This window comes from Myxine glutinosa, chromosome 12, assembly GCF_964187855.1.
Source record: "Myxine glutinosa chromosome 12, kmMyxGlut1.1, whole genome shotgun sequence".
NCBI classification, from domain to species: domain Eukaryota; kingdom Metazoa; phylum Chordata; class Myxini; order Myxiniformes; family Myxinidae; genus Myxine; species Myxine glutinosa.
The window spans coordinates 112,838,426-112,862,293 of record NC_136272.1 but is presented as its reverse complement, the minus strand read 5'-3'; the positions used below and the strand labels follow the sequence as shown (position 1 = coordinate 112,862,293).

Here is a 23,868-nt window from a genome sequence, read left to right as displayed (position 1 = left end):
GGTTGAGAAGTGATGGAAATGAATGTAGAAGGAAGTAGAGGACGGGGAAGACCGAGAAAGACTTGACTGAAGGTGGTGGAAGAAGAAATGCAGGCAAGGGGGTTAACAAGGGGAGATGCAGAAAATAGGGCAAAATGGAGAAGATTTTCATGGGGCCGACCCGCAAGGCTAACCCCCGCTCTAGCAGGGAAAATGGCCTTAAAATGCCTGCTGTTGTTGTTTGATTCATCAACGTGTGCCGTCCCTCCAATGGCCGTTCAAGCTATCGGCGGAATCATGAACAAATGACAAATTCCTGCCCTGACCAGCAAATGGCATTGCAAGCAGCAGCAGAGTCATGCCCTCAGCCAATGATGCTACGCCACAGCCATGTGCTGCATGTGAACGAAGAAGACCTTAAACCATGCAACTGCAGTAAATAAATCACAAGCTCCAATTTTACCTACAGCAATCTTTTGGCCCTTGTTTTCTTTTTATGCAGACACTCCATATGAAGAGTATGGTACAGCTGTATCATCGTCAGTCATTAAAACAGCAGCTCTGCCATTTCATCCATTCCTCAAATCCCAAACATCTCCCCCTCTGTACAGCATGCATCCACCTTTCCTTTTTCTGTGATGTTCAGAATATCAACTCCTGGCATTAGCATTTAGAGAGATCGAACAGACATGCCTTTGCATATACGGGCACCAGTGCTTGGAGGATGATGTTATTGTCACTTTTAATTCAACGCCACAAATGATCAACCAAATCAAAGTGCAATGTGCAGATTGGGCAATGAATAAATGTACAGCTGTGCTCTCAAGTCGGACATACCCTATGAGATACAAGGGAACAGGTTCGGGGATGAAAAAGTGGAACAACATGGAGTAAATTAAAATATCACAGCAAATGTATTAAACATGAAACGTTTTGATTAGAAATATCTGCAATCTCAAAATAAAATAATTACATGTCATGGTCATTCAAAAAGCGAATTAACACAGCAAGGAAAGTGGTACATTTGTTGACTGATGAAAGTTTACATTAAAAAAAAAAGCAAATCATCCCACATCTTAATTCATCACTTGAAAACACCCCCACAGCTTGATGCACCACTGGAAACCACCCCACGGCCTAAACCACCAATGGAAACCACCCCATGGCCTAACCCACCACTGGAAACCACCCCATGGCATAGCCCACAACTGGAAACCACCCCACGGCCTAACCCACCCCATGACCTAACCCACCACTGGAAACCACCCCACCACTTGAAAACACCCCATGGCATAGCCCACAACTGGAAACCACCCCACAGCCTAGCCCACAACTGGAAACCACCCCACGGCCTAACCCACCACTGGAAACCACCCCATGGCCTAACCCACCACTGGAAACCCCACCACTTGAAAACACCCCATGGCATAGCCCACAAATGGAAACCACCCCACGGTCTAGCCCACCACTTTAAAACACCCCACGACCTAATTCACCACTTGAAAATACCCCACGGCCTAGCCCACAACTGGAAACCACCCTACGACCGAGCCCGCCACTTGAAAACACCCTATGGCTTGATCCACCAGAGTAAACCAACCCACGGCATAGCCCACCAATATAAACCACACCACGGCCTAGCCCACCACTTAAACACCCCACGGCCTGGCTTGATCCTCCACTGGAAACCACCCCACGACCTAATCCACCACTGGAAAGCACCCCATAGCCTAATCAAAGTCCTTCACTCCCACATATGTGAGAAATAGAACAAAGGTTCACAAGATAATACAATGACAAGCAGGCAATGACCAAAAAAAAGTGGTGCATTAGATAAAAGATCAAGAAATACGATTCTTGTGCTCAAAATGCACTCATTGGACCTTGTTAGCGACCCATGACCTTAAAATGGTCTCTGCAGCAGTGTCTTTAAAGGGAATTTTTTAAAAAAAAGATTCAGTAATCCTGACCATCTCTTGGAACAAAATGACCTAGGCCTTGTGAAGTGCAGGCCATGAGTGACAAATAAGTTAGCTTTCATGGTCAAAATCGGGAAGAAGAAGCTAAAACAATCAATCGACGAAAGAACGGTTTATACAAGTAGTCGGTGTGTAATAAAGCAGGGGAATTGCCCAACAAACCCCCAAATAACAAGTCCAAGTTCTTCCAAATGTTGGTCAAGATGAAAAGTTACAACAATAATAAAAACTGTGCAAAGAGCAAATAACGGGGAGAATGCAGGCAGTGGTGTGTGGGGCAGAAGTGGGAGATAAAAAGGGGGGGGGGGGGGGGGAGGGGGGAGAAAAGCAGCAATCTTCCCAAAAAATAAATTTGCCAAACACACAACGATCGTACAGCAGTCGAACATTTTGTCAAATGCATCCAAAACCGTGCAATGGAGTTTGATTCCTTATGGTCTTCCTAACAGGAGGGGTTTACGTAGAAGAACGAGGGCGAAGAGTACATTCGACGATCAGTGGTTAACGCACTTCTGCCACGCCATTCCCCCGCACGCCGCGCAGACGATAAAGTACAGAATGATCTGAATGGGGAGAAACAGCGACAGTCGATCGAGTAACCGATGGCAGATACGTCAAAACGCTCGATTCATGACAAGGTAACCCGACTTACGAGAGCCACCACGACGATCACGGCGATAAACTTCACATTCTTCAAGCACATGGCGCGCGCCAGATTCCGGCTCGACCGTTTGAAGGTCACCGACTGTCGAGGAGAGATGAGCGTTCGGAGATGGACAATAAAATGCTATGGTTGGAGGTCAGTCTCATTTTCACAAGCTTGCCCCTCACCACCCCCAAAAAAATATTTAAAATGGAAATGATTGAGCAACAGATGGTTAAATGATGAGGGGGAGTCGTAGAACGCGAGAAAATGAAAGGTGTGTGCAAAGGTTAATGGTGGTGTTGAGCACATCCACCACCTTAGACGACAGGATCAAAAGCGTCGACATAAAGCGGCAGCAAGCAACAAAGCTCACGCTCACGGGGATGACGATGCGAGGACATACTCACCGAGTCGACGAGGCTCTCGGTTTTATTGATGAGGAGTTCGAGCTTTTCTCCACGGTCAGCAATCAGGTCTAGGGGGGAGAGGCGAGATCAAAATGGGTCGGGCAACAGATAAAGGCCTACAAGGTGGGACAAACACTGGGGAATGGAGCTCAAGTGTGACAATGTCAACTTCAATCGGTGTCCACCACATTTGGACTTCCCATTAGCATCAGGTAATAGTGCTTCAAGGCATGTAAACCAAATAGATGAGGTAGAATCACCACATCAATTTTGAAAATTGAGGATGGCCGGCGGCCTGGTCCGAGATCGGCTTGGAACTCATACAAGTTGGCATTGTATCAAGTGTATGTAGATCGATCGCATTGGGGAACGCAAGGCCTCGATCCAAACTGCGTTGACAAGTACTACGGCTGCTGTACCTGTCAATGTCCTACACAGGAAATTATAGCAATGAAGTAGTTACGTGATAATGGAAAGTATTTCCATTCCTTTCATCCTAATAATCGATACTACAAAGGCGAAATTGTATATTTATATATTTGTTACCTCCGCCACCAAAGGTGGACATATGTATTCACACCCATGTGTGTCTGTTTGCGAGCAGGATATCTCAAAAAGGTATCGACAGATTAAGACGAAATTTGTGTCGACAGGTTAATTGTGACGATGTATGCAGATGATCTGCTGTTGATTGCAGAAAGTATGGATGGACTGAAGGAGAAGATGAACAAGTGGAAGGAATGTATGGAGACAAAAGGTCTGAAGGTGAATATCGGAAAAACGAAGGTGATGGCAAGTGGTAAAGCATGTGGTGAGGTGGAAAGAACTGGGAAGTGGCCGTGTGCTGTGTGCAGGAAGGGTGTCGGAGTGAACTCCATTCAATGTAGAATGTGCGCTGAGTGGGTTCATCAAAAATGTAGTGGTTTGAGAGTGTGGCAGCTACATTCAAGTGTAAGGTGTGCACAGAGGGAGCTGCAGATGGAGGAAATGTTGAGTTGGATCTTGGAGACGGTGTGAAGCTGGAAGGTGTGAAAACATTTTGTAACCTTGGAGACATGCTGAATGGAGAAGGTGGATCAGACTCGGCAACGGTTGCTCGAGTGAGATGTGCATGGAAGAAGTTTCGGGAACTGAGTGGCGTGCTGACGAGGAGGGGAGTGTCATTGAAACTGAAGGGAAAGGTGTATGCTGCATGTGTGAGAAGTGTTATGATTTATGGGAGCGAGACATGGGTAATGAACGTAGAGCAGCAACGAAGGCTGGAAATGGTGGAAATGCGAATGGTTCGGTGGATGTGCGGAGTATCGTTGAGAGAGAGGAAGACAAATGATGAATTGTGAAAGATGATGGGAATAGAGCCTGTGATTGATGCTGTGAAGAGGAACAGGTTGAGATGGTTTGGTCATGTGTTGGAAGGATGAAAGTGACTGGTTGAGAAGAGTGATGGAAATGAATGTAGAAGGAAGTAGAGGACGGGGAAGACAGAGAAACACTTGGCTAAAGATGGTGGAAGAAGAAATGCGGGCAAGGGGGTTAACAAGGAGAGATGCAGAAAATAGGGCAAAATGGAGAAGATCGTCATGGGGCCCGCCAGGCTAACCCCCACTCTTGCAGGGAAAATGGCCTTAAAATGCCTGTTGTTGTTTGTCGTAGGTTAATTATGAGGATGACGAATCAATTAGATTTTGGTGAAGATCCGGATCCTATTTCGGTGAATACGGGGCACATTAAAATGAGTCCCGGAACTCATTTTAATGTCTCCCCCTCCTCACCCCCCCGCCCCGTCTGTCAGAGTGGCGAGAGACAAAATGTCGTGGATGTGTTATGGCAAAGCTTGATGGATGAGTTGGTTAGGTGACAAGAACAAGCCAATTCGATTTTGGTTCAGGTCCGTATCCAGATCCAGCCTATCAGTGGGATACAAAACGTAAACAGCTCTACCTGGTGGAGGTATGCTCTCTACCACATCCCTTTCTAGTGTGTTTATCGTTTATCTTCGTCTCCTCCTCTTCCCTTTATCAGGGGTGAGGTCCAATTGTACCAAGCTTCTGCCCTGCCTTGACACTATACCCCTCCACTTCTCCCTCTTCTCAGCCAACTCTCTCCACCTTATTTGTATCCCTCACACAATCCTACCATCTCAACTGCGGCCTACCTCTTTTCCTTCCTATCTTGTTCCCTCAACCTATCTGCTCTCTTTGCCATTGTGTCTGCCTCCATCCGCACCAAATGTCCAGCCCATCTCAGCCGGCATTTCACCAATCACCCCGTCAATCTCATCTGCACACAAATCTAATTCCTCAGCTCAACCATTCGCCTTCGATCCACCCTCTTCACGCACGCAATCATCCTTACCCAGGTGTTCTCGCAAAGCTGCAGGCAGCCTCCGTTGTTGTCTGTACATCAGTGCCACCGTTTCCAGACTGTAAAGGTACACATCAGCAGAACCTTCCCTTTCAATTTCCTCGATATCTGTTTACGAAAGCTCGAACATTCGTTGCCTTGTACATCCCTTCCACAAACTGAACCTCTGCCTACAGCACTCCCATTCATCCCAGTGTTGCCATCACCACCTCTCTCAGGACAGTTTCATAGGTCTTTTCCAGTTACACAAATCCCAATGCCATTTCACCTTGCACTTCCAACCTCTTCTTCACCAACTGTCTCAGGGTGAATATCTAACAAATCATCCCCCTATCCTAACCCCTACTGCTCTTCTCTGATCTCCATCTCCACACTCTTCCTTATCCTCCCATCCAGTATACTCCCCAGCTCCTTCAAGACGTGACCAAGTGTAATGCCGCTTTACTTCCCGATCTTGAACTTCTTCTTTTTTCTTTTTTTTTTGTATACAAGATCGAGGCTTGTGAAAGAGCGAACATTAATCACAGAAAAAGTCAAACCGACACATAAAACACAAAATAAGGGGAGCGGTAGACAAGATGGGGAGAGAGGGGGAAGGACACAAACACAACATTTGAGAGCAGGGACATCGAGAGAAATGTGGGAGGGAGAGGGCTTGGGGGGAGGTGGGAGAGGTATAAAACATATGAACACTGCAAGGACTTCCAGGAAAGAAGTTGGAATTTCCAAAAAAAAAAAAGTGTATCTGGGGTGAATTAGCGGGGGTAGAAAAGATCAAGGTTTTGGATTTTATTTTATTTTATTTTTTTTGGTATACAAGATCGAGGCTCGTGAAAGAGCGAACATTTATCACACAGAAAGACAAACCGACAAACCGACACAACCGACAAACCGACACATAAAACAAATAACATCGGGAGCGGTAGACAAGATGGGGAGAGAAGGGTAAGGACACAAACACAACATTTGAGAGCAGGAACCGAGAGACATGGAGACATCGAGAGATCTGTGGGAGGGAGAGGGCTTTGGGGGGGAGGCATGGGAAAGGGGGTGGGAGAGGCATAAAACATATGGACACTGCCAGGACTACCAGGAAAGAAGTTGGAATTACAAACAAGGTGGATCTGGGGTGAATTAGTGGGGGTAGAAAAGATCAAGGTTGTGGATGGGGGAAGATAAGAGATGGTGGTGAACAGCTGTTTTAAAGACCTGGAGGGAGGAGTGGGATTGAAGGGAGTGTGGGAGTTTGTTCCAGAGGCGGGAGAAAAGGAGAATGAAAGAGTGAAGGTGAGCAGAGAGTTGATTTTGGCAGTTTAACCAGAAGAGGGTTGCAGGCAGATCTTGTGTGACCTGTAGGAATATTAGGGGGACAGAGCACAGATAGAGCTGGGGGAGCTAGGCCGGAGAGGAGTCGGTAGAAGACAGAAAGACCACCAACCTGCCTGCGGTGAGTGAGTGAAAGGCCCTCGGAGTTAGCTTCATTGCAGGAGATTCCAATGATTCTGAAAGCTTTGGTTTCAACAGCGTGAAGCCGAGCTATGTGTGAGGCCGGAGCACCGGCCCAGAGGGGGGGAACAGTATTCCATTGAGCTGCGGATGAAAGCCTTGAATGTGGTGAGGAGCTCAGGTGTGCCAAGGAAGGACTTTGCACGACGGAGGATGCCCAGTCGGCGACTGGCTTTGGAGGCCAGCTTGGAAATGTGGTTTTCCCAAGAAAGATCATGGCAGATAGTGAGACCCAAAAGCTTGAGCGACAGAACTTCTTGGAGAGGATTGTTGAGAAAGTAGATGGGAGGGTTTTCCAGTCGGTCTTTTCGGAGAGACATCGTAAGAGTGTGAGATTTGTCAGGATTGAAAGACATGTTCCACTTGTTTGACCAGTCTGTGATTTTGTCCAGGTCTGCAGAGAGTGAGGAGGCTGCAGACTGCCAATCTGAGGGATGAGGAATGGAGCGGCAGATAATGGAGTCATCAGCAAAGAGATAGAGAGGATTTTCCAGAGAGTCGGAGAGATCATTGATGAAGACCAGAAATAGCACAGGGCCGAGAACACTACCTTGGGGAACTCCAGCCAGAACAGGAAGGGGAGATGAGAGAAATCCATTCAGGGCCACACGTTGCCTACGACCAGAGAGGAAGTCTGCAAGCAATGAGTGGAGATTTCCATGGATACCATAGGAGGAGAGTTTGGTGAGCAGAGCTGGGTGCCAGACCGTATCGAAGGCACGTGATATGTCAAGGGAGACAGCTCTGATTTCCTGTTTGGCATTGAGGGACATTCATCCATTGTTGAGACAGCAGAAGCAACATGTCCAGGCGTAGAATGACCTGGTCTGAATCCAAATTGATGATCAGAGATCAAGCCATTGGAGAAGAGGAAGGATTTGATATCCGAAGTAATGATGGATTCCAAGACTTTGCTGATAATTGGGAGCTGGCTGATTTGTCTGGAATTGCAAGGATCTGGTTTTGCACCTTTTTTGTGTAAAGTGGAAATGTTTGCCGATTTCCAAGATGCTGGCAGATGACCTTGAGCAAAAGAGAGGGTGAAAAGAACAGAGAGAGGGTGAGATAGAGCGGCAGAGCAGGATTTTAGGACCCGTGGGCTGATGCCGTCTGGTCCAGTTGCAGAATCAGAGTCAAGCTTTGACAAAAACTTCACCTTGTCAGGAGAGAAGGCCAAAGAGTCGAGGAGCAGCTGGGTTAGGCTGGGTAAGGTGGATACAGAGAGAGATGGGTTTGAGACAATATTTTGAGGCAAACACAAAGTTGAGGCATTCGGCGGTGTCAGCTGTGTAGCCATTTGAGGTAAGGGAGGGGATGGAAGGGGAACAAACACCACAAACAGATTTGACAAGACGCCACCAGGATTTGGAGAAGGGAGACAGGTTTGAGAGTTCATTCTTGAGTGTGGAGAGATAGTGCTTCCTGGCACTCCTGAGGGTAGACACACACACTTGTTCCGAGCTTGGTGGAAGGAACTGAGATTGCCTTCAGTTGGATTTGCCTTCCAAGTGGCAAAGGCAAGTTGTTTCAGGGCAACTGCCTCACCACAAGATTCAGTGTACCATGTACGGGAGGAAGGGTAAGACAACTGAAGACGAGATGGGATAAATCTGTGTATGAGAGAGAGCAGTTTGCTTTGGGAGAATTCCCAGGAAGAATTGATGTCAGAGGCAGTGGAGATGGGAGACCAGTCCAGATGATTGATGGCTGCTTGCAGCCCGTGCCAGTCGGCCTGAGTGAAATGCCAGACTCGTCGGCGCTGAGAAGGCTCTCTGAGAATGGACAGAGAGATGTCCACTTTAACAAGTATATGATTAGAAGAACCGATTGGAGCAGAAGAGCAGCAGACATTTGCAGGGAAGTTTGTCATAACCAAGTCCAGAAGAGAAGATACTCCATTGACTGAGATCCGGGTCGGGAAATTGACAGATTGTGTCAGTCCCAAAGAGTCGCAGAAGTCCTTTGCTGAGGTGCCATGGCTGGTGAGAGGAACCCACACCCAGCCAGCTGGCATGATGACAGTTGAAGTCGCCACATATGAGGAAGAGAGAGTTTGGATGAGTTGATAGAAGTTGGTCCATGTTGTTCGACAGCGAAATGTAAATGGAGTCATCACTGTTTGGAGGACGGTACAGAACACATATGAACAAAAGTTGGGAGCGGAGAGGAAGCCGTAGGCAGAGGTACTCCTGAGGGTGGGGTGGAGAGAGTGCAGTGCAAGGAGAGTGAGGAAGAGAGTTTTTGATAAAGATAGCCACCCCCACCACCAGGACGAGGCTCAGGTCTATCATACCGGAGGAGGGAGTAACCAGCAAGAGATATTCAGGAATCAGAGACATCTTGAAGGAGGAAAGTTTCTGTTAAGCAGATCAAGTCTGGATTGTCAGAAGCAACCTGAATGGAGAGATCAATCAGGTTTGAGCGAAGGCCCGGATGTTTGAGGTCCATACCGTTAATGAGCAGAAAGGGGGAGCATCGGGTGCAGGACAGGGGAGGGGAGGGGAGGGGTAGGGTCAGATGGAGGATGAGAGGGGGAGGTCAGAAGAGCAGTTGATAGTGTGTCAGAGATTACAGAAGAGTTACAAGAAAGGGAAGGATGAGGAGGACGAAAGGTTTGATGGTGATGGGATGAGGCACAGTGAGGGGTTGTTTGAGGGGGGGCAGAGGAAAGTAGAAGGTTGGGGGATGTGGAGGTATGAGATGGAAGGGAGACGAAGTGGGGAGGACGCAGCTTTGAGGAGGAGGTGGGAGGGGGAGAATTTGGGAGGGATGGTTGGGGGGGGAGATTTGAAGGGGAGGGGTTGGGGGCGAGTTTTGAATGGGAGGGGCAAGTGGGGAGTTTAGGAGGGGAGGAGCGAGGAGGGAGTTTAGGAGGTGAGGGGCAAGGGGGGAGATTTGGAGGGGAGGGGCAAGGGGGGAGATTTGGAGGGGAGGGGCAAGGGGGGAGTTTAGGAGGGGAGGGGCAAGGGGGGAGATTAGGAGGTGAGGGGCAAGTGGGGAGATTTGGAGGGGAGGGGCGAGGGGGGAGATTTGGAGGGGAGGGGAAAGGGGGGAGATTTGGAGGGGAGGAGCGAGGAGGGAGTTTAGGAGGGGAGGGGCAAGGGGGGCGTTTAGGAGGGGAGGGGCACGGGGGGAGTTTAGGAGGTGAGGGGCAAGTGGGGAGATTTGGAGGGGAGGGGCAAGGGGGGAGATTTGGAGGGGAGGGGCAAGGGGAGAGTTTAGAAAGTGGATGATTAATGAAAGACGAACATTTATAACAATTTGGGTTTATTGTGATTTTCAAGTTAGCGATCCGTTTGAGAACGATGGAGGAGGGGTGGAATGAATGTGAATTTAGAGCATGTCGTGATTTAGGATTATAAAAGATTGAATATTTTTTCAAATGGAATGAGTTGGAGAGGAAATTGAAAAGAGCCTTTCAAATAGGAAGAAAAACAGCGTGTTGTAATATACCACTGAATAAAACACTGCAGGGGAAAGTTTAAAATATTTAAACAGAACCGTGACGTCTTCCCCTTCCATATTGGCAATTAACACTGTCCTCCAATCCTCCAGATTTGAACTCTTTCATACATTCAACAGCCTCTTCATTCAACCGACTGACTTCTGCTGCAATGATCATCTCTGTGCAGACCTAATCCCTGCACGGCACTCCTCCCTTCAATGCAGTCCTTCGTCAGGGTCACCATGTTAACAAATATAATTTCGTTGAAATTTTTTGGAGATTAGCAAACCTGTACCATTTTTGAATCAGAGCATGGGGAATCCAAAAATCAATGTTGGCATTTGCACAGACACAGATTTTGGATTTTCAAAATGGCCGCCATAAAATACATATTTTGCGCTATCCCGGCTTCTAGTCAACCGAGAAACTTAATTAAATATGCTAATCTTATGTTTTCTGGATCAAGGAATCCAATAAAGGCCTCAAAATATTGCTCAGGATTATAGAAAAGCAACAAACAAGGGTAATTGAAAACCATTATCTTTATATTTGTGATATAACTGTATTACATAATACATGATATTGCAAGTCCTTTGAAGTTATAGGTATCTATCTATAATTCCAGTAATCTCTGTGTGTGTGTGTGTCTGTGTGTATGTGTGTATGCGACCGCTGTTTCTCGACAACTACCGGTCCGATATACTTGAAACTTGCCAGGTATATTGCTGGGGACCTGAGGATGTGCCTTTTCAAGGTTTCATATTAATCGGACAAGTAGTTACCGAGCTATGTCCAAAAAACGATTCAACCAATCAGAGAGCAGCGAGCTATCACGTGTGCCGAACGTGGCGAACAGACTCTGCCTCGGACGGCACATTTGAGAGCGTATTCATTTATTTCACGTTGGCAAACTATGTTGCCGCTATGTTGGCGTTAAACTATGTTTTAAAACTAATTAAAACTAATTTGCGATTCTTTCGCTTTCCTGCGCGTTTGTGCACGCTATGGCGATTTCTTTACCAAACTCCGCAAGCCGTTCGCTTTGGACCAAACCATTTCATGTAAATAGAGGGGGGGGGGGGGGGGGGATTGTCACCGTACTCGCAAGCCGTTCGCTTTGGACCAAACCATTTCATGTAAATAGAGGGGGGGGGATTGTCACCGTACTCGCAAGCCGTTCGCTTTGGACCAAACCATTTCATGTAAATAGAGGGGGGGGATATAATTTTAGATATATATATAGTACGGGCATGCCCTAGTGGGTTTATAAAGCAAGAAAGCAGCCTTGTTAGTATCAGATTGAACTATAAGTCCTATATACAGGATCTACTAGGTCTATACCGTTCAGGAATATGCTTTTACAGATCTTCATCACTGTCCTGAGTGTCATTTTCGCAAAGGTGTCTACGCAAATGCCAACATTAATTTTTGGATTCCTCATGCTCTGAATATTCCAAAAATGTATAGCTTTGCTAATCTCCAAAAATTTTGAACGAAAAAGAACATGGTGAACCTGACTACCTCCTCCTGCTCCTCCCCCTCCGTGATGTCCACCAACTCCACATACCTCGGCAGCTCCAGATGACTGCCGCCGCCCTGTTCCCGGATCAATAGTTCCCCAAAATATCATTCCCACACCTTCAATACTGCCCCCTTATCTGTCACTCCTCGCCTTAATTTCCTTGCTATTCTCATCCCTGTCACGAGCCAGCTTATAAATAATCTTCCCACCATCCTCTTCCAACTTGCTGTATACCGCCTCCTCCACATCATTCCTCCTCTTTCTCCACCTTCATACCATGCACATTTCCTCAAGGTTGCTAGACTTGCACTCCACTAGTTCAATAATGTTTTTACCAAGAAATGCAAGCGGAGAGTTGCTAATTAGTTGAGGCAAATACTTGCACTTCGTTGTATTTCCTCCGAGTCTAAATGCAACACAAAGTGGCACGCGACATTAATTTAATGAAGCCACCATGTAAATGTTTACGAAAAAGTTGGTCTTCCCAGCCTCAAGCCCCATCGCTGATCAGATTTGCTTTTGACCATGCACCGGCGGGGATAAGCGAAATAGTCATGTGACCATGAATCAGTGCCCCCAGCCCACCGCCGATGAGAATTTGAGAAACACCGACATTCGCGTCAGCCACCCAGTGACATTGAAGCACGATTGATTGGTCAGTGGTAGATTTCTCGTTTCGAGTCATGGTGACAGCTGCTTTGTGTACGTGTGCTGGACAATACACAGCGGAATTCTTCAATTTTCAAAATATCCGGAACAGTTCTATAACCATCTCCCCGAGCTAACCCCCAATCCGAAAACTGGCAACGGCTCCAAACGTGTGGCTTTCATCTCATCTCCCTGTCAAGGCTGGAGCATTCCAGGGCAGTGTTCTGGGTCCCATCCCAATTCTTCATAAATGATCTATCCAACTCTGGAAAGTCCTTTTTATCCATTTGCTGATGACTTCACTTTTTTTTTTTTTTTTTTTTTTTTTTTTTGTATACAAGTTCGAGGCTCGTGAAAGAGCGAACATTAATCACACAGAAAGACAAACCGACACATAAAACATATAACATAGGGAGCGGTAGACAAGATGGGGAGAGAGGGGGAAGGACACAAACACAACATTTGAGAGCAGGGACCGAGAGACATGGAGACATCGAGAGATCTGAGAGAGGGCGAGGGCTTTGGGGGGGGGGGGGGGGGGCGTGGGAAGGGGGCAGTGGGAGAGGTATAAAACATATGGACCCTGCCAGGACTTCCAGGAAAGAAGTTGGAATTTCAAACAAGGTGGATCTGGGGTGAATTAGCGGGGGTAGAAAAGATCAAGGTTTTGGATGGGGGAAGATAAGAGATGGTGGTGAACAGCTGTTTTAAAGACCTGGAGGGAGGAGTGGGATTGAAGGGAGTGAGGTAGTTTGTTCCAGAGGCGGGAGAAAAGAGGAATGAAAGAGTGAAGGTGAGCGGAGAGCCGAGATTTCGGCAGTTTAACCATCAGAGGGTTGCTGGCAGATCTTGTGCGACCTGTAGGAATATTTGGGGGACAGAGCACAGAGAGAGCTGGGGGTGCAAGGCCGGAGAGGAGTCGGTAGAAGACAGAAAGACCACCTACCTGCCTGCGGTGAGCGAGTGAAAGGCCCTCAGAGATAGCTTCATCGCGGGAGATTCCAATAATTCTGAAAGCTTTGGTTTCAACAGCGTGAAGCCGAGCTAGGTGTGAGGCAGGAGCACCGGCCCATAGGGGAGAACAGTATTCCATTGAGCTGCGGATGAAAGCCTTGTATGTGGTGAGGAGCTCAGGTGTGCCGAGGAAGGACTTCGCACGACGGAGGATGCCCAGTCGGCGACTGGCTTTGGAGGCCAGCTTGGAAATGTGGTTTTCCCAAGAAAGATCATGGCAGATAGTGAGACCCAAAATCTTGAGCGACAGAACTTCTTGGAGAGGATTGTTGAGAAAGTAGATGGGAGGGTTGTCCAGTCGATCTTTTCGGAGAGACATAGTAAGAGTGTGAGATTTGTCAGGATTGAAAGACATGTTCCACTTGTTTGACCAGTCTGTGATTTTGTCCAGGTCTTCAGAGAGTGAGGAGGCAGCAGACTGCCGATCTGAGGGAAGAGGAATGGAGCGGCAGAGAGTGGAGTCATCAGCAAAGAGATAGAGAGGATTTTCGAGAGAGTCAGAGAGATCATTGATGAAGACCAGAAAAAGCACGGGGCCCAGAACACTGCCTTGGGGAACTCCAGCCTGAACAGGAAGAGGAGATGAGAGAAACCCATTCAGGGCCACACGTTGACGACGACTAGAGAGGAAGTCCGCCAGCCATGCGTGGAGATTTCCATGGATACCAAAGGAGGAGAGTTTGGTGAGCAGAGCGGGGTGCCAGACCGTGTCGAAGGCACGTGATATGTCGAGGGAGACAGCTCTAATTTCCTGTTTGGCATTGAGGACCTCCATCCATTGTTGAGACAGCAGAAGCAGCATGTCCAGAGTAGAGTGACCTGGTCTGAAACCAAATTGATGATCAGAGATCAAGCCATTGGAGAAGAGGAAAGATTTCATATCAGAAGCAATGATGGATTCCATGACTTTGCTGATAATTGGGAGAAGGCTGATTGGTCTGTAGTTGCTAGGATCTGTTTTTGCACCTTTTTTGTGCAAAGCGGTGATGTTGGCTGATTTCCAAGCAGATGGCAGTTGACCTTGAGCAAAAGAGAGGGTGAAGAGAACAGAGAGAGGGTGAGATAGAGCAGCAGAGCAGGATTTTAGGACCCGTGGGCTGATGCCGTCGGGTCCAGTTGCAGAATCAGAGTCGAGGGTTGACAGAAACTTTTCCACCTTGTCAGGAGGAAAGGACACGGAGTCCAGGAGCAGCAGGGTACGACTGGGTATGGTGGGTACAGAGAGGGATGGGTTTGGGACACAAGATTTAGAGGCAAACACAGAGTTGAGGCATTCAGCTTTTTCACGTGCGGAGTCAGCTGTGTAGCCGTTTGAGGTAAGGGAGGGGATGGAGGGGGAACAAACACCAGAAACGGATTTGACCAGACGCCACCAGGATTTGGAAGAGGGAGACAGATAAGAGAGTTCGGTCTTGAGAACGGAGAGATATTGTTTCCTGGCTCTCCTGAGGGTGGACACACACTTGTTTCGGGCTTTGTGAAAGGAAATGAGATTTCCTTCCGTTGGATTTGCTTTCCAGGAGACGAAGGCAAGTTGTTTCTGGGCAACAGCCTCACCACAAGATTCCGTGTACCATGGACGGGAGGAAGGGTATGACAACTGAAGACGAGATGGGATAAATCTGTGCATGAGAGAGAGCAATTTACTTTGGAAGAATTCCCAGGATGAGTTGATGTCAGAGGTGGTAGAGATGGGAGACCAGTCCAGATGATTGATGGCTGCTTGAAGACCGTGCCAGTTGGCCTGAGTGAAATGCCAGACTCGTCGACGCTGAGCAGGCTCCCTGAGGATGGTCAGAGAGATGTCCACTTTAACAAGGACATGATCAGATGATCCGATCGGAGCAGAAGAAGAGCAGCAGACATTTTCAGGGAAGTTAGTCATAACCAAGTCCAGAAGAGAAGATGTTCCGTTGACTGAGATCCGGGTTGGGAAATTGACAGATTGTGTCAGTCCCAGTGAGTCGCAGAAGTCCTTTGCTGAGGAGCCATGGCTGGTGAGAGAGGTACCCACACCCAGCCAACTGGCATGATGACAGTTGAAATCACCACATATGAGGAAGAGAGAGTTGGGATGAGTAGATAGAAGTTGGTCCATATCATCAGACAGCGAGATGTAGATGGAGTCATCACTGTTTGGTGGACGGTACAACACACATATGAACAAGAGGTGGGAGCGAAGGGGAAGCCGTAGCCAGAGGTATTCCTGGGGGTGAGGTGGAGAGAGTGCAGTGCAGGGCGAGTGAGGAAGAGAGTTTTTGATAAAGATAGCAACCCCGCCTCCAGGACGAGGCTCAGGTCTATCATACCGGAGGAGGGAGTAGCCCGGGAGAGATACTATGGAATCAGAGACATCATAAAGGAGGAAAGTTTCTGTTAAGCAGATCACGTCTGGTTTGACAGAAGCAACCTGTATGGAGAGATCAGTTAAGTTTGAACGAAGGCCCCGGATGTTTGAGGTCCATACCGTTAATGAAGAGGAAGGGGGAGCATCAGATACAAAACAGGGGGGAGGAGGGGTAGGGTAAGATGTGGAAGAGGTGGAAGAGGTAGGGAGAGCTGTTGAAGGTGTGTCAGAGATTTCAGAATAGCTCGGAGAAAGGGAAGGATGGGGCGGACAAAAGGTTTGATGGTGATTGGGTGAGCCACAATGAGGTGTTATTTGAGGAGGGGGAAGAGCGAGGCAGAAGGTTGGGGGAGATGGAGGTGAGAGTTTGAAGGGGGAAGAAGCGGGGAGGACGCTTTGAGGAGGGGGAGTGAGAGGGGGGAAATTGAGAAGCAATGAGGGTGGGGAGATTTGAAGGGGAGGGGTGAGGGGGGAGTTTGGGAGGGAAGGGACAAGGGGAGGGATTTGAAAGGGATGGGATATGGGGGAGATTTGGAGGGGAGGGGTGAGGCAGGAGTCTAGGAGGGGAGGAGCGAGGGGGCGTCTTGGCGGGGAGGGGTGAGGGGGTAGTTTAGGAGGGAGGGGGCAAGGGGGGAGATTTGAAAGGGATGGGTGATGGGGAAGATTTGGAGGGGAGGGGTGATGGGGAAGATTTGGAGGGGAGGGGTTATGGGGAAGATTTGGAGGGGAGGGGTGAGATTGGATTTTTGAAAGTGTACGATTTATGGGAAACGAACATTTATTGCAAAATGAGTTTCTTGTGACCTTCGAGTTAAAAATACGTTTAAGGACGCTGGATGGAGGATGGAGTGCAGGAGAGTTTAGGGAATGTAGAAAAAAGGCACTATAGGAGATGGATTTTTTTTTTGGGATGAATTGATTTGGTGAGCAAGTCGAAAGCAGCCTTTTAAAGAAGAAGAAGAAAAAGGTGTTATAAAATATGACGGAATACATAACTTGAGGGGAAAGTGTAAACATTGAAGGTTAATGAGTGAAAACTATCTGGGGAAATGGAAATGGGGGAGAAACACGTGGTCGAAGAACGAACGAACGAATAAGAATGAATAAACGAATGAGAACAGAGAAAGAAAAGTTTGTTTTTTTTTGAGTTGAGATTTACACAAGGAAGTAGGCTATGGGTGAAAAGGCTGGGAATACAGAGAACGAAAGTTATTGGATCACAAACGACGGACCACTGAGAGAAAAACAAAGCCTCAAGGTTGTACAGTGCACACTGTACAAGGCCTTGCTCGCGACACGGCAAACAGACGATCAATTTATGAAAGATAAACACCGAGAAACAACCAAAGTTGCACACAATAACTTCACACACCGAAAGATAAATACAGTTTCGACAAAATACAATTGTGAACAGACTTAACTTCGAAAAACGTGGAGACCGTGTGGAGCTTCGAAAATCCCTGCCGCCGTCTCCAAGATCTCGCGAGATCTCAATGGAGGAGGCCTCGACTCGACAATGGAGGAGGCCTCGACAATGCCTCGACTTGCCTCGACTTGCCTCGCCACTCAAACTCCTGGGTCTCACCGTCAGCCATGATCTTTCTTTGGCAAACCACATTTCAAAGTTGGCCTCCAAAGCCAGACACTGACTGGGCATCCTCCGTCGTACAAAGTCCTTGCTTGGCACACCTGAACCCCTATTGCCTCGACTTGCCTCGACTTGCCTCGACTTCCTTTCCCTCTTCAGATCTTGACAAAAATCACAAGCTGGTCAAACACTCAGAATACTGGATTTCTTCCAATCCTGACAAACTTCACATTATCACGGTCACAGTCTCCCTCTGAAAGGACCGTCGACCATACCCTCAAATCCAATTTCTTAGCAATTGTCTTGAAGTTTCGCCACTCAAACTCCTGGGTCTCACCGTCAGCCATGATCTTTCTTTGGCAAACCACATTTCAAAGTTGGCCTCCAAAGCCAGACACTGACTGGGCATCCTCCGTCGTACAAAGTCCTTGCTTGGCACACCTGAACCCCTATCCACCTACGAGGCCTTTGTTCGCAGCTTGAGGAAGTACTGCTCTCCCCTCTGGGCTGACTCCCCTGCCTCACATTTTGCTCAACTTGACGCCGTGGAAACCAACGGAATAAAAACCACTTGGCTTCATCGTGGGAATCTCCCGCGATGAAGCCAAGTCTCTGGGCCCATCACTTTCACATCGCAGACAGGTCAGCGGTAAGTCTTCTACCACCTCCTTTCTGGGGTTGCACCCTCTGCAGTTTCTGTGCTCCCCCCTCCTCACCTGAAACTACCTAAATCCAGGATCACTGCTCATCTCCACTCATTTGTTCCTCTTTTTTCCCACATTCTCTTTAATCTCATTCTTCCTCCAGGTCTTCAAATCATATGTTCACCACCATCTCAGGTCATCCCCCATGCATACCCATGATCTTTTACACACTCATTAAAGCTCCCAAAGCTCACCTCTCCTCAAGTCTCATTATTGAGTTCAGACCCTCTCTCACCACTCCCTCACCCTCTATTTTCCATTCCTGCTTCTTCCTCAGTTTTTCCTTTCACTTCTGTGATTGGGAGATTGCATCTGTACCCAGGTTGTTCATCCTCTATGTACTCCTCACCCTCCCCTCGTTCTTTCTCGTGTTCTTTCATCCTCCAGGTCCTCTGTTTTGTCCCTCTTCCTGAATTAGTCAGGGCCCTTAGGGATATTTTGGGGCCATTTGGCTCAAATTCTTCCAAAAGCACCAAATTTGGCCCAGATGTTGCCCATGCCATTCTCTTTCGATTTTTGATGGGCGCCCCCCCCCCCCCCGGGGGCCCCATATTAGCGAAATACTAAATGGCCGCCACCCAGATTAGAGGAAAATCAGTTAAATAACCAAAAGGGTTGGAATCATGTATGATACCACTTTTCAGGGGTTTTCGAGGTCGAGGAATCCAATTATGATGTTATTTTGATGATTCGAGGTCAAGGTCAACCCTCAAGGTCATCTTAAAGGTCATTTTTGAGTCAAACATGTCGGTTTTTGAGTTTTTTGTCAAGATTTACGCGAGGTTCACCATTTTATGTTTCTGGGTTGGGTAATCGAACTCTGACCTTATTTTTGACAATTAGAGGAAATATTTACATGTCTATTTCCTAATTTTCAGGCATATGCAGTTCATCAGTCTAATTACAAAGGTACGGATTTTGATGTTTTATGAACTGTATGCCATATCCTTGTGTTTAATTTTTGTGCGATCATGATCCGGGTTCATGTGTACATGATTGTATACATGTCATAAATATGACGTCATAGGTCATGTGACCTGGCGGCCATATTGGATTTTATGAAAACCTTAAAAATGGATCCCTGCCTTCCATTTTTCGATCGATTCATTTTGAACTTTGACCACTTATAGTACGCCATGTGATTGGATGCATATCCTAATTATGACGTCATAGGTCAGGTGACATGGCGGGATGGACCGGTATGGTCCCCGGATCATACCGCCCTTGGCGCCCGTCAAAAATCGAAAGAGTATGGCATGGGCAACATCTGCGCCAAATTTGATGCTTTTGGAAGAATTTGAACCAAAATATCCCTAAGGGTCCTGACTATGTTGTCTACCCTCCTTTCCATTTTCATTCAAAGCGTGATGCCACTGTGTTCTAGCTCCTCGACTAAAAACTAAAAAATAAAATACCTGCCCTCCAATCTGACCCGTACCCTACAATCCCCCACAAACCTCCACCCCCCCCCCCAAGAAAAACAAATGAGTAACAGCGGTAACCCTTCACCCTCATCTTTCAACGCTAAAAAAAACAAAAAAAACAACGCTAAAAACAATGAAAAACCACATCCGGATTAGTCATGCCGCAATAACCCCCTCCAGCAGCTTTTGGTAATCGATCCGCAGCAACGTCACCACAGCCCATGCTGTGGGTGGGTATGATGAGGGTGAGCAGTATTCTCACCTATGTTCTTCACCATTATCCCTTTGAGCTCGTCAACTTGCCCTTGAACTTGAGTGATGTGGTCCGAGTGGCGACGCTGCAACGCACGTTCAACGGTTACATTAGCGTCACAAATCCCGGTTACGTCCTACAACAAAACAGGACAACATTCACAAATCTAACCATCTGAGAGGCCAGAATGGAGGAGAATTCGCTGCTCATGGCATACGGAAGGGCGGTCTGTGCACGAGAGCCGTACGTCGTGCGGAATCGGCGTTCCACCTCGGTCAGAAAGGCAAACGCTTTGGAGCGCTCAAAATCCTGGAGAAAAGTCGGAGTACAAAAACGATGGTAGGGATAGTTAAGCAAAAAATTAGAAAAACATTTCAACAGAAAAAGGATTGGGTGAAAAAAGAAGAAGAAAAAAAATGAAAATGGACTCACATCATCAGTGATGCAGAGATACACTATTCTGTTCTGGGAGATGTAGTGGAAGAGGTAGCTGGAAATAAAGCAAAATGAGGAGGGCACAAATGATGCAATCGATCCTCGACTCAACCACACACAACCTTTTAGGTCACACCGAATGGCTCACTTGTTGTGCGAGTACGTGAGTTTGGAATTCTCTGGGGGAATCCGGGACAAAACTTGCTCCACAACCTCCAGAAAGTTCCCGCTGAAAGCGGAATGCTTGGCGAGCACAGTGCTTCCACGAGCCACGACCGCAAACAGGATCGCCATGTTTTGCGGCGTCTCCTGGGGTAAACATGGATCCAGATGAGATACAATGATTAACAAAATCCAAACAATCTTCAAATGTATTAACCAACAGAACAACACATGGTTCCTTGTACTCGCGATAAACTGACGCTTATCTCGGCTCCCATGATTCAGATCTCCCCATCACCAAAGCACAACTCAAATCTCATGAAAGCCCCACCACCAAAATACATAAACCCTCAGTGTAGAATGGTCCCTTGTCAAATTAAATACTCCCCTACCCCCAGGAATTCAGGCAGGCTCAGGAAAGCACCCCTCCCCAAACCATTCCACCAACCCCTCCACCTCACCCCCACCCACCACGCCCCTCCCCCACCCAACCCAACCATCCATCCATCCATCCCAACACCCTCCGAACATTCCATCCCCCTTCCCCCTGGGCTGATGGTGTACCACCCTCCCCAGCCAGTAGGGCACAGCTCAGGATTGGCATGGTACAGCCTGGTATTGGCACTGTACAGCTTAGCGCCAGCACAGCCCAGGATTGGCATGGTACAGCCAGAGATTGGCAAGGTACAGCCAGAGATTGGCACGGTACAGATTAGCGCCGGCACAGCCCAGGGTGGCACGGTACAGCCTGGTATTGGCACTGTACACTGTACAGCTTAGCGCCGGCACAGTACAGCCTGGTATTGGCACTGTACAGCTTAGCACCGGCACAACCCGGGATTGGCACGGTACAGCTTAGCGCCGGCACCGGCACGGCACAGCCAGAGATTGGCACGGCACAGCCAGAGATTGGCACGGCACAGCCAGAGATTGGCACGGCACAGCCCGGGATTGGCAAGGTACAGCCAGAGATTGGCATGGTACAGCCAGAGATTGGCATGGTACAGCCAGAGATTGGCACGGTACAGCCAGTGAGTGGCACGGTACAGCCAGAGATTGGCATGGTACAGCTTAGCGCCGGCACAGCCCGGGATTGGCACGGTACAGCCTGGTATTGGCACTGTACACTGTACAGCTTGGCGCCGGCACGGAACAGCCTGAGATTGGGAAGGTACAGCCTGGTATTGGCACCGTACAGCTTAGCGCCGACACAGCCCGAGATCGGCACGGCACAGCCAGAGATCGGCACGGCACAGCCAGAGATCGGCACGGCACAGCCAGAGATCGGCACGGCACAGCCAGAGATCGGCACGGCACAGCCAGAGATCGGCACGGCACAGCCAGAGATCGGCACGACACAGCCAGAGATCGGCACGACACAGCCAGAGATCGGCACGACACAGCCAGAGATCGGCACGACACAGCCAGAGATCGGCACGACACAGCCAGAGATCGGCACGACACAGCCAGAGATCGGCACGACACAGCCAGAGATCGGCACGACACAGCCAGAGATCGGCACGACACAGCCAGAGATCGGCACGACACAGCCAGAGATCGGCACGACACAGCCAGAGATCGGCACGACACAGCCAGAGATCGGCACGACACAGCCAGAGATCGGCACGACACAGCCAGAGATCGGCACGACACAGCCAGAGATCGGCACGACACAGCCAGAGATCGGCACGACACAGCCAGAGATCGGCACGACACAGCCAGAGATCGGCACGACATAGCCAGAGATCGGCACGGTACAGCCAGAGATCAGCACGGCACCGATTAGCACCGACACGGTACATCCTGAGATTGACACGGTACATCCTGAGATTGACACGGTACAGCCCGGTATTGGCACGGTACAGCCCGGTATTGGCACGGTACAGCCCGGTATTGGCACGGTACAGCCCGGTATTGGCACGGTACAGCCCGGTATTGGCACGGTACAGCCCGGTACAGCCCGGTATTGGCACGGTACAGCCCGGTATTGGCACGGTACAGCCCGGTATTGGCACGGTACAGCCCGGTATTGGCACGGCACAGCCCGAGATTGGCACGGCACAACCCGAGATTGGCACGGCACAACCCGAGATTGGCACGGCACAACCCGAGATTGGCACGGCACAGCCCGAGATTGGCACGGTACAGCCCGAGATTGGCACGGTACAGCCCGAGATTGGCACGGTACAGCCCGAGATTGGCACGGTACAGCCCGAGATCGGCACGGTACAGCCCGGTACAACACAACACAAGCCAAGTTACGTTTACTTAGCCGAGTCCAGCCCAGGTCACACACGGCTCTCAGAAGTTTATCGCTAAGCGCCTAAACCGTTATCTCACCTGCAAAAGAGTTTCAGGATGAAAGATGACGATGAAAGAAAGGCGATTTAAAACCCAAGACAGGCCGGAATCTCACGTTGTCCAAAAACCCCCAACTAAACTATGGTCTTGAGAGGACGCGGCGTAAAAAAAAAACCCAATCAACTGGGCGGTTTTCTTTTGCTTACATATATATATAAATATATATAAATTGTAAACAGGGACATTATTATACGTTATAATAGGAAATAAAAAGCACAATAATCGACAATCTTATCCTTTTGATAAAGGCTTTAGCAATGATTCAGCCCAAAAGGAAAATTTGTTCCGTAAAACTAATACACCGCCTAGTTATTCTGGACATTTTGTGTGAGGAACACTGCGGTTGTAGCGAACTTCCGGTATCCTCACTAGCTTTCACGATCAGGTTGTATTTACTAAAGTAAAAATACCGCTATGAGTCCCAATCATTTGTTTTCGTTGATTGATTCATTTACAAGGAACCTCGATGTAGGAGGCCATGACGGAGTAAGGGAGAAGTTGTTGGTGAGATGCGCATGCGCGGTGGCTGTCCGGGTTGGCGGGTACCTTACCTCAGTTCCTCCGGTATTTCGTATCGAATCACTTCCTAGTTCCTGTGTTGTTTGATTGCTCCTGGGTTAAAGTTCATCCTCTGTGGGCCTCATTACATGAGTGAGGTAATGGAGTTCGTATCGGGCGAGGATGAGGGGGCGGCGGCACATGGTGTGTCATAGAGCTTCTTCGGCTACCTGGAAACAAAAATTTGGGGTGGGAGATCTTCTCCTCTGGGGAGATTCATAAGATATTTAGCAAGACGGAAGAAAGGTCACAATTGTGGGGCCAAACGGTCTCTTCATGTTACTGTTAGCAATTCAATGGAATGCGAAAAGTTCCATGGCCCATGCCATGGGTCTGAATTTTGAACGTTTATTGCTGAATTGCCATCGAAACCTGATGTAATTTGTTTACAAGAAACATGGCTCAAAAGTCGCAACCAATTTCAGATTCTGGGGTACACCTTTATGCATAGGGATAGAGTTAGTGGGAATGGGGGTGGATGTAGGAGTGTTATTAAAATTATTAACACTTCTCCCTGCTCTCAAAT

The 23,868-nt window shown here is 48.3% G+C and overlaps 1 protein-coding gene across 2 annotated transcripts; it reads right to left on the bottom strand.

Moving 5' to 3' along the window:
* Positions 1–704: 704 nt before the first annotated feature.
* VAMP7 (vesicle associated membrane protein 7) lies at positions 705–22,928 on the bottom strand. 2 transcript variants are annotated; one of them, XR_013620980.1, is made up of 9 exons: positions 22,764–22,905; positions 20,410–20,570; positions 20,259–20,316; positions 19,998–20,135; positions 19,836–19,911; positions 3,012–3,079; positions 2,611–2,703; positions 1,449–2,521; positions 705–1,157 (listed from the first exon to the last, which is right to left on the bottom strand). XR_013620980.1 is itself a non-coding variant. In XM_068132380.2 (8 exons), the coding sequence occupies exons 2-8, from the start codon at positions 20,553–20,555 to the stop codon at positions 2,453–2,455; spliced, it is 648 nt and encodes a 215-aa protein (XP_067988481.2). In that variant the 5' UTR covers positions 20,556–20,570; positions 22,764–22,928; the 3' UTR covers positions 705–2,452. The 2 variants fall into 2 exon arrangements, 1 of the variants encoding a protein (XP_067988481.2); XM_068132380.2 differs by having other exon boundaries at positions 705–2,521; positions 22,764–22,928.
* Between the last annotated feature and the right edge of the window lie 940 nt (positions 22,929–23,868).

Coding starts and splice junctions, on each gene's coding strand:
- VAMP7 (XM_068132380.2), bottom strand. CDS start 20,555: ATGGCGATCCTGTTTGCGGTCGTGGCTCGTGGAAGCACTGTGCTCGCC. Junction 19,912..19,997: donor CCATTCTGGCCTCTCAGATG/GTTAGATTTGTG, acceptor CGTGCGTTGCAG/CGTCGCCACTCGGACCACAT. Junction 3,080..19,835: donor GATAATGGTGAAGAACATAG/GTGAGAATACTG, acceptor TCTCCCCCCTAG/ACCTGATTGCTGACCGTGGA.